The sequence below is a fragment of the Anas platyrhynchos genome, chromosome 4 (assembly GCF_047663525.1).
Source record: "Anas platyrhynchos isolate ZD024472 breed Pekin duck chromosome 4, IASCAAS_PekinDuck_T2T, whole genome shotgun sequence".
NCBI lineage: Eukaryota > Metazoa > Chordata > Aves > Anseriformes > Anatidae > Anas > Anas platyrhynchos.
Genome location: NC_092590.1, coordinates 35,804,396 through 35,819,705, shown reverse-complemented (window position 1 = coordinate 35,819,705; position 15,310 = coordinate 35,804,396). Strand labels below are relative to the sequence as shown.

Below are 15,310 nucleotides of genomic sequence, written 5' to 3'. Positions count from 1 at the left end.
CTTTTTTTCTTCCTTTCTTTTTTTTTTTTTAATATTTAGCTGCTTTACAGGGAGTATAAGTAAGTATAGTTGGCAAGAGCTACAGCTGTAGGAAAATCAAAATTTCAAAAGTTTTTTTCCCTTAGTTTCCAGCTTGCTTCAGATTCCCGTGGCAATTTTGATAGCTTGGCTTCAAGCCCACTTACACAGTGATTCATGGGGGGAGGAGAGAACCAAGTGGAGCCGAGTGATATTTTGATCTGGGGGAGGGCCAGAGTAGAGTATTTTAAACTGAGGAAACCATGCTGGGTCTAATGGTAGATATTATCTATTTCATAAAGTAAATCCATATTACTCTTTCCCTTGATGACTCTTCTGCCCACATATTTCTCTCATCAGAGCTGCAGCTGAATAATATATAACCTGGGGAAAGACGGCTAATAAAAAATGCAGTAGAAGCAGGCCATGTAGAACTTAAAAACTTTGGATTAGTGGAGTATCTGCCTCTGCAGTCCGGATACCGTAAACTACAGCTCTGAACACCATCCTTGCAAACTGCGTTTGGTCACTGTACAAATACCGTGTGCTTAACATACTAAGCCCTTTTTTTTCTTTCTTTTTTTCCCCTCCCCACCCTCTTCCCGGCTTTAGGTAACGTCCAGCATGGCAGCAGCACAGGGAAAGGAAGGAACCTCTCTGAAGCTTCCCCGGCTGTACTCCAGCCTTTCCTGGGACATAAAGGAAAAAGGGGCCTGGCTCATCCTGGTCTTCCTGCGCACGTGAGGAATGCTGTCCTGGCAGCTGCCCTCTTCCCGGAGTTCCTGAAGGAGCTGGCAGCTCTTGCGCAGGAACACTCCGTTTTATGTTACAAAATACTGGGGGATTTTGAGGATTATTATTAGGAGGGTTTTTAAACATGGTTTTAAAATGCTTTTGGAGTTCAAACAGATTTTTTTTTTTATATAATGCAAAGCTGCTTACAAAAGAAGGTTGTACTTCAATATTTCCTGAAAATACTTGATTTGGAGGGGGAAGAGAGAGGCAAAATGTCATTCCACATTACCTTAGATTGGGTCTCATAATTTCCCTCTGTGCTACATAACTTATTTTAGAGATCCCTGATACTGTTCTTAATGCAGCTTCCGAGTTCTTCTTTATGCAGCTGCACTTCTTCAGTGTCACTGACTCCTGTTGAATTTCTGCAATAGGCACTCATAGGCTGGCTCAGAGGCAAATGTTTTAGCTTTTTCTGCTCCAGAAATATTCTTTTCAAAAGCCTGTCTGATGATGGTTTGTCTGGAAAAACGTTGCTCCATGGACAAAGTTTGGGGTAAAATCTGCACGAGATCCCTTTCTGTGAGGGGCTGTGCTTCTCCATGTCTCTGCCCTCCTCCCCCCTTCCTCTCCTTCTCCCTGAGACGGGGTTCTTACCAGTCCACCTCCGAAAAGCCCTCTCTGACTGGTGGCTCAGGTTTGTGAATTCAAGTGATCTTATGTGTGTGAAACCCGTGACTAGCTGAAAGCAGGTGCCGGACCCTACGCATACCGTGTTGCCTTATGTTGCAGACAGATCTGCAGCTATCAGCTGTTGGTCTTTGAAGTCAAATGAACTGTGTAAGTGGATGTGGATTGCAGACTGCCTGGAATTTTCCTTGCAGTTTCTCAGCATTCTTTGATAACTGCTGCATTGCTACCTAAACTCTCAAGCATGCCTTATTTAGTAAGATTTGCACAAAGTACAAAACAAAACGTGTCTATGCAAGTGGTGATTAATTTGTAGTTTGTTTTTATGCTTATTTTAATAAGCTAAGGAAAGGTATTCAATATCTTTCAGTAGTATTAAAAGGACAGCAGGCTGGTTTTGTCCTTTTTTTAATGAAAAAGGTTGGCTTGCTCCTGAAAGCTGTTCTGTTTTATTGTTCATTTTTTTTGGTTAAGGGAAAGTTGAATACTGTTTGTTTACTTTTAATTTAGGTGTTGACTTTTCCTAATATTGCACTTTCGGGATAGCGAGGGGAGGACCAGGCTATTCACCAGCTGCAGAAAAGGAAGCGGTAACAGGGAAAGCTGTCTGCTGGTGACTAACTGCTCGAGAAAATTCTCTTCCGTGAGTAATGGGCTTCATTAGAAGAACCCAAGCATGATGAATTGGTGCATCACCACTGCATTCCATCTTATCTCAGTAGCATAATTGTGCTTCCACTCTGCTCTAGCTGGCTACATAAAGGGGTGTTTAGCTCAAGAAAGCCTTAAACCCCCTTTTTCCAGGAAAGAAACTTAACAGCCTCTCCAGAAAACTTGAAGAACCAGAAATAGGAAATAACACTTGCGTGTGTTGGTTCTGCTCACTGTAATTCCGTAATACTGGGATACTTCAGTCAATCACACCCCAATTTCCATACACACCTTCTCAGAGATTGCTTGGGGAAAGCTTATGGTAGTAAGAACACTTGGTTAAAAACAAAACCACCCCAGAAGAGTGTAATTAATTACAGATCAATTCTTGTGGACCTTGCTGTGCAATTTAAGCTCCTAAATCCTTTAGATGCTTGTGAAAAAATTGTACCTTTCATCTACAACTGTGAGAAGCATTCATTGTCAGACTGCTGGAGGCAATTCTAATGAAAAAAATCCCAAAGTGTACCTCTAACAAAATCACCTCAAGAATTTCTCTGGGTCTGTCTTTGCTTGTTTGCTGTACAGTCTTCACTTCGACCGTGGCTGGGGGCCATGTTGCTTCCTGGCTGATTCTCTGGTTTGCTTTCACTTCTAACTTGTCTATTTTTTTTTAAGCACCATTGCATTGCCATCCTGTAAATCACCTTCTGACCTCCACGTGGCCCTGTTTCACTTCACAAGCTTCTGTGGAAGCTGAAGTCAAAGCTGTGTTTTTTTTTTTTTTTTTCTTAAATCTCAGTTATCCAGGCTTGGGAGAGCTCTTCCCTTCTTTCTTTTTTTCCCCTGCATTGCTGTTGTGAATGAGAGATGAGCTAATTAAGATACTTTATGTCATCCTGGGAAATAGTGGGCTCTTCCTCCGTTCCTGCTATTACCCGAAGTGCTGTCTTTCACGCTGTACTCACGCTGTCTTTCATGCAGGCCGGGCCTGAAGGAGTTCTGTGGCATTGTGTGGAGTGTTTCAGCATTGTGGGTGTAGGGCAGGGTGTGCTGTGCTCCTCGCCTCTTCTGGTAGGAACTTTGTGAGCAAAAGAAAAAGACCTGAATAAACGTGATCAGCTCACTTCTAGTGGTTCAGAATCATGTGCTAGATTGCAAAAGTAATCCAATTGTTTTTTAAAGGAGGATTCCTTAAAAAAAAAAAAGAAAAGGAAAATCAATTCTGCAGACAGACGCTCAAGGCAGCGAGCTTACTCTGTGAACCCTCCCTTCCCTTGTTTTTATTCTGAAACAACAATCTTTGTTCGCTGGGTAGGAGCGATTTCTTTTGAGATTGTTATTTTAACTGGTGTTTTCAACAAACCTGCAAAGTCACGGCAGTGTTAATCTCAGCAGGGCTATTAAGCTACATGGGGATTTTAAAATTTGGACTGCTCAAAAAAGCACCTGTAAATTTGAGAGAGGGGAGGATTTTCCCTCCTGGAAGAGGATAAAGTCAGCTGCAGGAGGATAAAGACAGCCGTTGGAGTGATGTGGAGGACTTCTTGCTGAAAGGTCACAACTGTTTGTACACAGTGTCCCCTTGTAAGAGGGAAACCTGCCTGTCAGCTCCCCAAAAGGGAGAGCTGGGTGAGTGCAGTGACCCTGGCTCAGGACCATAAAAATGACCACTGTATGTGTAACGTTGTATTTCTTGGTTCCTGAGCGGAGTCGGGCTTGCAGCTATGACTCAGCTGTGACAGAAGCATAATGTCAGCACCCAGTGAAAAAATATTGGCAGGAATTACATCTCCCTGTCTTCAAAATGCAGAACCTGTGATTTATCTTGAAAATGTTGATCCTTAGAGATGAATCACCTTTTTGTGCGTAAGTTCTTCAGCTAAATGCTTGTTTAATAAGCTCCTTCCCTCCAGTTAGATAATGTATTATCCCGTCTCTCACCAATGAGCCATCTTTTTTTTCAAAACAACAAAAAAAATTAATAAATTATGCCTCTGGTCTCTGCAGTCCAGGTGGTACACCACTGGAGGACACAGTGTTATGTTGCTCTTTCCAGGAGGGAGGCGTTCCACGATCCGGATCTTCCCACGCTCACGTGTATGTCGCTGGAGTAGTCCCCTTCTGCACGTTGTCTCAGCATCGGTCATGTGAAGTACCCTGGGGTTGGCAGATCTATTCCAAAACCTGCAGGTGGTGGCTCAGTGATACCAAAGCTAATTTCCAGTCTCCTCTTATACGTTTCAAACTGTGAGTGCCACATTTTCAATGATGCAGCCTTTCAGTGTGGTTTTAAGCTGTTCTGCTCTAGCAAGGAATCTTTCCTGCTCTTTGAACCTGCTATTTTCTTGCAACCTGCCTATAAGGTGAGCACTTTGTGTCTTAAAACAGCTGCAGTCATTGTCTTCTACCTTTGACCCATTTTGGATGCCCTGTAGTTTAGGCTCAGCACACACACACGTTTCCTATTGGACTGCTGTACTCAGCAGCTTTCATTCAAGACAGCATCACCCTTTGTATGTACTGATCTCTGAACACACACACATCAGTTGCAATTCGTGTGCTGTGTTGTTGGCCCTGCTTAAATTTCGCTTTCCCCTATGTGCCGTTAAAGGAAAATCTGGGATTTTAAAAGAGACCGAGGTGTTGATTGGCGTTGCAGTTCCAGATGTGAAAGATGCACTGCTGTGTTTGTGCGGGTAACGGCGGGGCCTCCTGCACTTGCCTTTCAGACTCGATCTGCTGTTTTTACCAAGGCTGGTAAATTTCCTGGAATGGAAGAAAACCCCAGAGATTGGGGGTGGACTGGAGACATGGGCAGGAGCCTCGCTTTTGAATGGGAACAGAACTGGCAGGCAGTAAGGCTGAGCGGTGCTTCTGCCACCAGCACAACTCTAATTGCTCTTTGGCCCAGGCACGATGCCTGAGTGGTCTGCACGCTCCTTCTGAGAAAAACATTTGCAAACAAACTTACTGCATCCTGCCGAGTCCAAGGATTTAGGTTCAAGAGGTTAAGTCCTATTTACCAAGAGAAGCGGACCATCTAGCACAGCGTACAGGCATTCGCTCCCCTTTTGTGTGCTGTGCTTATGCCTCGCAGAAGGCTTCATGCTTCAGGAAGGTTTTTCAGCTCCTCTAGGAAGCTCTAAAATCTCAGGGTTGAGAGGAAAAGGATGGGAGCTGTGTGATTTGGCGCGGTGAAATTATGTCATTGTATCACTTAAATTTGTAGCCACAGCTCCTGTTTGAGGGCAGCTTGATTTAATAAGCAATTTACTGTGCTGTATTTACTGAAATTGCTATGTCATGCCTGCAGTTTTTATGACAGCTCCTATTAAGTTCGTAACATTTAAACTGCACCTGCAGTTACGAGAGAATACTGGCGTTTTCTTCTTTCTTTTCTTTTGACTCCGATGCCTCTGGCACAGTACAGTAACGTTGCTGCTGTGTCTAGATCTGATTTTGCTAATTACAGTATGTTCCTCTTGCACGTTTTGAACATTCCCAGCAGAAACAGGGTACCTGACACCCAGGCTGCGCAGGCTAACGAGCAAACCCAAGGTAAAACAGCGCAGATTAGCAGGGGGCACTTGCATCTGTGTGAAATGCAGCAAAAATTTACATTTGTGTTGACCTCACTTAACAGGGACCAGAAATAAAAAACTTGTGGCAAACTTGAAAAAATGGATCTGACAGTATCCTATGGTAACTGTCCAGTTGGGTAGCTCTGCCCAGTAATGTTTTGGACCAGAACTGTGTGAAGGAGGGTAAAAATTGCTCCTTGTTAGTGTGGTGTCAGATTTGCATAACTAGGTATCCAGATAATAGGACAGCAGTGCCAGCTGTCAGGCCGAAGGCAGCCAGAGAACGCAGCGCTACTTCGGTGACTTTGTTAGCTGTGAAAGCCCGACTCTGAGTAAATGTACTTAATTTTTCAGGGGCCCCCAGCTTTTCTGAACACGTTGTGGCCCTGCATCAACGTGCTTCATTTGTTACATGCCCAGTTGGAAGCCTCTTATTTATGAATAGGAGCATTACTTGTATTCTTAAATGTGTAGGTACTTAGAGTGGCGTTTTGTTGCTGACTGTGCAAATCTTCTTTTTGTTCATTGATTATAATGGTTCTTGTGTGGCAGCTGGATTAAATTAAGACTGAAGTCTCTGGGCTTAAAGCCCTGATGGAACTTTTGTGCAAAGGCTGCAGTTCTCAACCAAATAACTTTCTCTGGCGCTTCGGCAGAATGCCTGCATACAATTAGGTATTGTGGCCTGAATACCTGCAACCTTCCAGTTCCGACGAAGCCAATTCCATAGCAGCTGTATATTTATTGCAGTCTGCTTCAAAAGTAACTAGCTTGGATTCGGACCAAAAAAATAACGAGTTAAATCCAGGACAGCTAAACTGCGTTTGGCTGAGCGCTGCTGTGGCAGCTTGGCCAGGGCCCGGACAAAATGCCATCCTGCCTGTCCTCTGAGGGCAGGGAGCGGTGCTGGCTCCTGGCACTCCCTGCTGCACCTTGAGCCGAGGCCTTGTGCTGCTCCAGGTGCTTCCCCGTGTCCAGGCGTCGGTCTTAAAACTCCAGCATGGTAACAGTGGTGTCTGAGCGCCTCTAAGACCAGACTGAAACTAAAGGCTTTAGGAATGAGGAGGCAAAATGCAACTTGCTGGTGGTTATGCCAGCTTTGTGGGTGTTGCTGCTTGAGGTAATTGAAGCTGTGGTTGGTGTGGCAGTGTCAGGAGAGCTCTTGCTTCAGGCTTATGCGTAATGGCTGTGAGTGGAGGGAGCACTCCCCGGGGTGAAACTTTTGGAAGGACAGGAGTGTAAGGGCCCCTCTCCACCTGTACATCCAAACAACCCTGTAACACCTGAAGGCCCCACAGGAGATCTGGGGGCTGGGACTAAGTGCCTGCGAGGGCTGGCCTGGCACTCAGTAGGACCACACACAGCTACATTGCCCCCTGAACTGAACTCGCATCCCTCTTGTCTTGTGGCAGCAGCCGGGCACTTCCGCTGCCCACTGAAGCTCTGCTGTAGTGCAGTTAAATTTAGGCTGTACAGCCAGAAATTGTGTGTTGGAGCACAGTCAGAAAAGGAGGAGCATTCCTGGTGGCACTGTGTTCCTGCTGCAGTGACCCCTAATTACTGGTCTGGCTCGGCCCAGAGACTCTTCTGCTTGGAGTTTAAATTTACCATCACGATGGGCAGGAAAACGCACAGCAAATCACAGGCCTTGACAACTTAGGACTTGGGATTTTATTGCCTTCTTCACACTGTGTAGCAGTATCATTCGCTCTTTCTCTGTGTTTTATATGAAAGTTTGCCACGTCTTGCAGGGGAGCAGGGAAGAGATTTGCACCAACCAGCCAGCCCAGTGCAAGCAAGCTCCTGAGTGTCCGGAGGGATAAATCTTGACCTCCTGTCCGTGGCAGCTTGGTTTTATGTGCCTGTTGTGTGAAGCATAATATAACAAACTTTGGGGTGTTTGTAAACAGCATTGCAAGGAAGATGCAGGCAATGAGGGCAAAAAGACCAGCGCACTGTTCTGCCTTCTACCCTGAGCATTTTGAGAAGAGAGAGTTGAGGGAAAACCTAACTTGCTTAAGGGAAGAAAAGCCACTTTACATGTCAAGCATACACACAGGGCCATAAATTACTGAGAAGGTGCTGCTGAGGTCAGTGATTGTGAGAGTGTGTAGGTAGAGGGGTGCTCAGAACAGAAACGAGAACATTGCAGTGTGCTGACGCCATGCCACAGAGTGGAGAGGGGCTGCAGTGAAAGTGCAGTGTGAATACTCTAGCTGTAAATTTTTAGTTAAGGCTCCTATCATATGCTTCTATTTTTAACACAGTTAAAATTAAACTCTGCAGCCAAGGCTGAGTGCTAGAAATTCTTTCTTCGCTACTTCAGCTTTGCCAGCATCTTTTTTGTCAACTTTCTTCTCCTCTTGCACAGCCCTGGGTATGGGATACCTCAGCTATAGGGGACGGTAAGTATCATCTCTCCGCCTCAGGGGTGACCTCCTAGAGGACTTTTCATCAGCGGTTAGATGAGCTTGTCATGACAGTGTCTGGTGTCAGCTTTTAATTTGCGAGCATTTTCCTCGTCCCTCTGTTCATGGACGGCTACTGCTGAAAATCTGCACGAACCTGTCCTTAACTCACCCTGCCTGGTGCTGCTGCACAGATGGCACCTGCACTCGGTAGCTCAGGGAGCCCTGCCGTGGCTGTGCAAGGCTTACCAGTTAGGGGCAAAGCCCCCACCTTAATTCTCAAGTTGAGTTCCTAGCCTTGATACAACTGTGTTTATAACAGCCTCTGAACACTTCATCGCCAGGTTCTGCATTTTATCTTCCTGGACCTACCTGTCCTCTGGTTTTGGGGGTGATTGCTTTTTATTATTATTATTTATGTAGTCTTTGCAATAGCCGATACAGAATTCTGTGAGGCTACTTCTGTCTTTTTATGTGCTTTGCAGAGTATTGCTATACAAAGCTAAGCCAAAGTTGCTCTTGTGCTCAGTATGAAGTTTACTTCTGGGATGTTTAGAATTTGCCTTTAGCTCCATTTAGGACACAGTGAGGTGGTATGAATTTGGTTGTATGGGTTTGCTCAGGATGGCGTGGCGTGACTGACGAGCCCTTTACCGCAGGCTGCTGTAGTCAGAACCACGTGAGCTGGCCACGCTGAGCGTTCTTACCTCTGGCTCCTGCTGCCAGCTCAGACTGCTTCGAAGCTGATAGCTGCTATCTCCATGAATGTAAAAAAGATCCATCATCTTGAACTCCTCTGACTCAAAAACACTTCTCTTCCTATCATAAAGAAATTTACATTTTGTGTGTGTCTGCAGAAGACTTGTTTAAAAATTCAACAAGTGACTGGTTCTTAATATAGTTCAAAATTTATAGGCTGTGGCTGATCTTTACCTTCCCTCAAAGAGAAAGAATATTAAAATTATCCCTTTTTGTCTTACTAGTTATCCATTGTGGCTGGCAGGTGGAGGTGAAAAATAGGTTGAGACTTAAAGTAAATCCAATTCAAGATCTAATGCTGTACTCATATAGAACTTGGCTCATGATTTTTAACAGATTTTGTACTCTATTAGCAAAGTCTAGTTATTTAGGAAAAGAGTGGCTATGGAGTTATAACTATTGAAAAGAAAGACATTTACCAGCAGTAGCCATGCTACAGTAGTGGAACGCCTTCCCTCTCTTAAATACAGCTTAATTGTTACTGTCCCAAATACGGTGTTGTGCTTCTCAACTCTTTATTTATTTTTCAAGAGGCACCCACTACTATAGAGGATAAACTCAGCACAACAGCATCAAGCTGTGCAACAAAAAGCATTAACCTTGGAGGACAACCTTTTGGAAACAATTGTGTTTTTTACACCCAGGAGTACCTTTAAATTAGGATTTGAGATTTCACACAGAAGCCCTTGTGCCTTTTGGGTTCTTCCTGCCATGGCAGGAGTTGAACAGACCTCCAGTTCTAAAATGTAAAGTTTGCTGTATAGTCTAAACCTTGTATTAACTGAAAGCTTACACCACTGTAAGAGAAAATGGTACTTCTTGCTCATGCTATGAAAACATAGTAAAAACCTTTGTGTGACTGTCAGGCTACAAAAAAATCCTGGTTTTGTGTTTTTGTAAGGGTCACGGTTTTTGATTGCAACCATGTTACTGCTTTTTGTCAGCTTTATGACTTTTTAACTGTAAAGTTATTTTTATGTGAATTCTGGGTATACATTTTATTCATTAAATGTATTTGAAAGCTGTGTTTTTTGTTTGTCTTCTAATTCAGAGTTCAAAGGTGAACCATGGGCCAATTTGTACAGAAATCTCCTTGAGACAAACGTTAGCACTGACACTCATGAGAATTAACTGCCATCAACCTAGCCAGAACTAGCGTTGCAAACACCTTTGCAAAAAGTGACTAAAAGCCTGGAGTATACATGCTACATGTCTTCTGTGGCAACATGTGCCTGGGGGGCACCTCTCCAAGAGCAATTCTGACGAAGCATCTCTGGGGTTGGAGGTATATGTGGTCTTTAAAACGTACCATTGAGCAGCCTCCAAAAGGGATGTAAGAACTCCAAAGAGTCCCCTGGTGCTAAATGGAATTTCTTGCCCTCCTAGCTGTAAATTTGAATGGCTGCCCCTAGTTGGGTCTCTTGTGAATGGCTCGATCAGCTAAAGGATTTAAATATGTCAATGAGTTGGGAAAGGGAACTTAACTGTAGGACCCTGGACTTCAGTGGACTTCAGGATTTTTTCCTTGTCCCATACCTAAGAAACCAGGAAGAATGAGCGCAGTGGCACTTTTTTTTAATTCCCTCTTCTGCTAGGCATGCAGGCACATGCGGCCATTCTTCATTAGTGCTAGGTGTTTTGATTGTATCTACTAGTGTGCTCCCACTAACTCACAATGGGTTCTTAGTATGTACCACCAGATTTACACATTCAAGAGCTGCGAATTGCCCATCTCCAGAAGCTGGAAGAGCTCAGTTTACACTTGCTTTATTACAAAACTAACGAATACAACTTACGCTCTGTATACTCACAGACTTTTCTGGGAACTTGTTCCCCGTGGCTGTATGTAAATTACATTTCTGAATGCCCCACCAAAGTGGAGGATATGTAAACAACTCCATCATCGTCTGTTGAGGTGGTCTTTCACTCATCTGCCTTTGGCTGATGCAGCTGGGAAGGCAAGAAAGTAATGCTCCTTGCAGCAGAACCGACCTGGGGCACATAATGCTGCCACACAAGGAGGCACTACAGTTCATCAGCAGTGAACCACACAGGACGAAGTGTGTCTTCTGTAGACAGTTGTGCAGTTTTCCCTTGTGGCTACTCTGACAGCTTCTTCTCTAATATTTGCTTCACCAGAACAGGATTGGATCGGCCTTGGGTTGCTCTTTGAACCAGTCCAATTAACTTATTTATGACTTTTTGATTTCCTGCTTTTATCGCCATAACCTTTAAAAAGAACAGATAAACACCATTGTTACTGGAAAACAGCATCTTCACTCATTCCCTGCCAAAATATGAATATTTTTGTCCTTTAAGACAAAATCTAAGGTTTGTCCTTTGTCCAGCATGGTTGAACACTATATTTTGGGGCTAAGTTGTTATTTATAAAAACTGCCTTCAGCTTTGCAATAAGTTCCTGCTCTGCTCCCCTGAGAAAACAGCAAGTCTCTACAGCAGCAGGGCCTTACAACTAATAGAAAGATTTGTTCTTATTGAAACAGCCAGAGAACATTTTTGGATGTAAACAAGGTCTGCAACTCGAACAGTGACTTCCTGGAAAACAGCAAGAAAAATGAGATGATAGGCTGCTTTCTGCTAATAGGCTCTATCTTACGTTTTCTTCAACATACTGGTCAGGTATAATAATTTGTATCCAATCACAATCTAGTTGATATTTGTGAGGTCCTCCAAGAGCAGACTCGGGTGGTTTGGTAACAGCATGTTGTTTCCTTTAAGCAAGGAATCCTTTACAAAAAGCAAATATGGCCTCCTGTCAGGGAGGTGGGTTTCGGTGCACAATTACCTGCAAAATATCAGGGCCATGTTTAAAACTTAAGTAAAGAAGCTGTGGAAAAAAGCATTGAAAAAATTACTTTTGGACATTTCTAAGCGAGATGCTACTGCTGAAACACAAGCTTCTGGTCTTCATACTGTTTGAGTGGCAGGAAGACATTCCTTACATTGTCAGAATTACTGGGCAAACCACGATAACTTCAATTAACCAGGATGCTGTATTTACAGACATTAAGGGAAGGATGGCTAACATATGAACCACCAACTGTGACAATGCTGAGCGCAAATGCAAATACTGCTGCTCATTAGGGTATCTGAATTATTGGCAGGCTAAAGTCTTCATGGTGTCGTCACAGTATGGAAAGGATTCATTATGCCTTCCATGCTAGGAATTCCTTATACAGGGGAGAGTACGGTACAGCCTGGATGCTGTGTTTTCATGAACTGCTTGGTGTCGCTTTGAACAACTTTGTCTAGGTTAGTTCTTTTTAAAGGAAGTTGCTATCAGAAAGCAAGGCATACTTTTTTCCCCTGACAAGTCCTCGGCTAACTATTTTGTCATGCAAGCTCTCGCAGCAATTTGAAGTAGTGAATTACAGGGCTTCAAGGCAGCTGTTGCTGTAGTGAAAGATCATCTGGAAAAAGGAGGAAAGTGAGCCCATTCTCCTGCATTTGGCTTGCCTCAAACAGGGGAAAGCAGAGAGGAATTACATTCTCAGGCAAGGCATTATTATTGAAATGGGAGTATAGTTATGGACCTTCAGCTTCTGCACTTCCCAATCAGTTGTAATGTTCTTTCTATCCACACTTGTGCTTCTGCTCTAGTCAGAAAATACAGGAGCACTTTTATCAGGCTCTGCAAATAAGTCAGTCTGATGGAGGTCACGCCGACCTACTGCAAGCTCATTTTCTTTATCAAAAGCTCTTGCGGAGCTGTTAGCATCCCCCAATGAGATCTGGGGTGGGTGGTATTGTTCTCAAAAGATGTTAATGTCTTTTTTCCAAATGGCAAATGTATCTAGACAATGTTTATAGTAGAAGCAAGCTATTCACTTCTGCCTTTACATTTTCTCTCCACAGTACATCTAAGCACTTGTTTTCATTTTGTTTTTTTATAAAGCAGATGTTAGACTCTGTCAGGATTCCTTCCCACTCCTCCCCTTCAAGATCAACCCGTACTTTTTCCCCTTTTCCTGGCTCAGAGCATGTGAGCCTGATGGCCACACAAGCTGCTGCACGTCCTTTGATGGGGATGGGGAAAAGCTGAAACCCTGTCTTGAACACACTGCAGCACTTGTGCTGCTGCCACAGCCCAGGCACAGGCCCGCAGAGCTGACAGCAGCCCTGTTGCAGCACACGCAGCCCCCTGAACCCACAGGTGCTGCTGCCACATGGGGCTGGCTCCTCCCCACCCCATAGACAGCGCCAGGCAGGACAGCAAGCGAGGCTTGCCTCTGGCACTGAGGGAAGGTGGGGACACAGAGAAGAGACAGAAACAAGTGAAGTTTTGGCCCTGCCAGTTCTGATACTGTCTCTAATCCCGTAACATATGCCTTGCTGGTGGATAGCCTCAGTCTTCAGATTCAGAACAGCGTAGTGCTGTTGCTCTAATATCTCAAGAAATGACATAACGAGAATTACGTGGCCAAATGGTGAGGTCAGGTTAAGGCCAGTACACTGCATAGGTGAAGACAGAAGGAAAGCCCCGTAGCTTGGCTTCCTTGCATTAAATTTTTATGGTTTCATAGAATGACTTAGCACATTAGCCAGACTGGTAATTTCTTCTGCTGATCATTTTGTGTAAGCTTCAATTTCCAAAGAAACACTTAGTAAAATAAGAAAGGAGAAGAAAAGACATGATCATAGCTGTGCCGCAGCTTTAATGCTGCTATACTGGCTCTAGATCTCAAATAGCAATTAAAAGAGAAAAGGCCATTTTAATCCCCTCCTTTTTAGTGCCATAGCCTAACACAGCGCCCGAGCTTTCCAGCACCACCATAATCACCTCCTTTTCGTGTTCATCAATCACTGCTTGGCAGATCTGTTCCAGCTCCTCTCGATCCTCTAGCAGTTGAAGCTTCTTTTCTTTAACGATTTCAAGAGGCGTCTTTCCTTCTCCCTTCCACAATTCCTCGAACACCTGAAAATCACAATGAGTGGCGAAGGTCAGTTGTTGTACGTATCAATATTATTTACATGCAGTATTTTAATTACAGAACTAAGTCAGATTTTAGTAGCAGCAAGAGCAGATTGTCTCAACATGAACAAGCCCAAGATTTAATCGTGCACTGTGCTGAAAGAGCTCTTGTGCCTTCCCTCCTTTTTTTGGCACCCTGAAATCAATTGAAGCCTTTTCACTCCCTGCGCAGAGTGCAGACCATGGTTGGGAAATGGTGCTCTGCAGCCCGCTGCAGCACCAGGAGCTGCCCGCTAGCAGCGAGGATACTTGTTCCAAGAAGTTTGCCTGCTGCAGCCCCAGTGTACCTTCTGTCCCTCCTTCGGGCAGCAGCACGTGCTGCTCACCGCTCTGAGCTCTGCCCCCTGCTGCGGGTGGGCCCAGCGGCAGCCACCGCCACCCCAGCGAGGCTGTTTCTCAGGCAGCACTCGCGCTCGTCTCACATTGTGCACAAGAAGTGCCTGAGCGCGGTGAGAAAATGCATTTCCATGAGCGATGTCTCTGCACAGGAGCTGACGATTAGCTGACTGCTGTACCGAGTCCAATCCCAGGTAACTCATCTCATTACCAGCCCTCATCAGCAAGCTGTAATGAGGATACGTACGACAAAGCAGAAGAGAAATGGTGCCGAGCCGATTCCACGCAGCAGCTCCAGCCCACCTATGCATCACCTCCACGCACAGGGATGCAGGGTGAACCTAAGCCTCTGGAATAATTACTTCTTAATGCTGGTGTGTTCTCCTATGCCATAGCAGGGCTATTGCCCTGGAATAAACTTGAGAGAAGGGAACATTTATAAAAAAACAATTTCCTTGGGCAGTCATTTTCTGTATTCCCTTTGCTCTTATTTCAGCTGTGGGAGGAGAGAAAGAAAACCCTTATTAAAACAGCTGCTTGTGCTTCATCCTGCTCTGAAGATATAATTGTATGTTTGGACCACTGCTGTGTACCAGTATGGAAATGGATGTCACATCAAAATTTCAGCACTAAACACTCAGTGTAGATGGAGGAGAGGCTGGGAAGGGGAAAGGAGAAAGGCCATTCAAACCGTGTGTTCAATAATTAGCAGGGCAGCAAGACAACTTAGGAAGAATGGAAGATGCGGGATGGTACTTCAAGTACCCCAGCAATAGCCTTCAGCGTGGAAGACTCCGCTGATACGAAAGACCCGTGGTTAAGCAATTTTGTAGCCACAAGAGGTCTGTAAGAACCACATGCTGACACAATTCTTGTAAATAGAGATTTGTTTGCCAGCTGTACCCCAAAGCTTTTGATGGTATCTTGTCACAGTGCTGGAGACCCCGAGAGAGGGCAGTGACACAAAGCATCTTGTTTTTCCCTTGTAAGAGGGTTGCAGGCAGATCACAACATTCAAGTTGCCGATAAGTGGCCAGAGTTAGAACCACACTGAGTAAAGCTTTCAGCTGCTTACATCTAAACAAATCAATGCAGTGTATGATGCCTTCTGCAAGATCTTCCTTCTAGTGCAATAG

General features: G+C 44.5%; 2 protein-coding genes across 15 annotated transcripts in view; one reads left to right on the top strand and one right to left on the bottom strand.

Moving 5' to 3' along the window:
- The window catches only part of FHIP1A (FHF complex subunit HOOK interacting protein 1A), a 94,830-nt gene extending 84,960 nt beyond the window's left edge, over positions 1–9,870 (top strand). For all 14 annotated transcript variants that reach the window (XM_013094940.5, XM_027456667.3, XM_027456663.3 and 11 more), the window contains one exon: positions 631–9,870. In XM_013094940.5, the coding sequence (XP_012950394.1) occupies positions 631–881 (251 nt within the window). In that variant the 3' untranslated portion in view covers positions 882–9,870. The remainder of the gene's footprint in view (positions 1–630) is intronic.
- Positions 9,871–10,596: 726 nt separating this feature from the next.
- Positions 10,597–15,310, bottom strand: part of GATB (glutamyl-tRNA amidotransferase subunit B) — a 42,914-nt gene continuing 38,200 nt past the window's right edge. Inside the window, exons 12-13 of the mRNA XM_027456661.3 lie at positions 13,647–13,781; positions 10,597–11,074 (exon numbers count right to left, since the gene is read on the bottom strand). Of these exons, the coding sequence (XP_027312462.1) occupies positions 10,946–11,074; positions 13,647–13,781 (264 nt within the window). The 3' untranslated portion in view covers positions 10,597–10,945. The remainder of the gene's footprint in view (positions 11,075–13,646; positions 13,782–15,310) is intronic.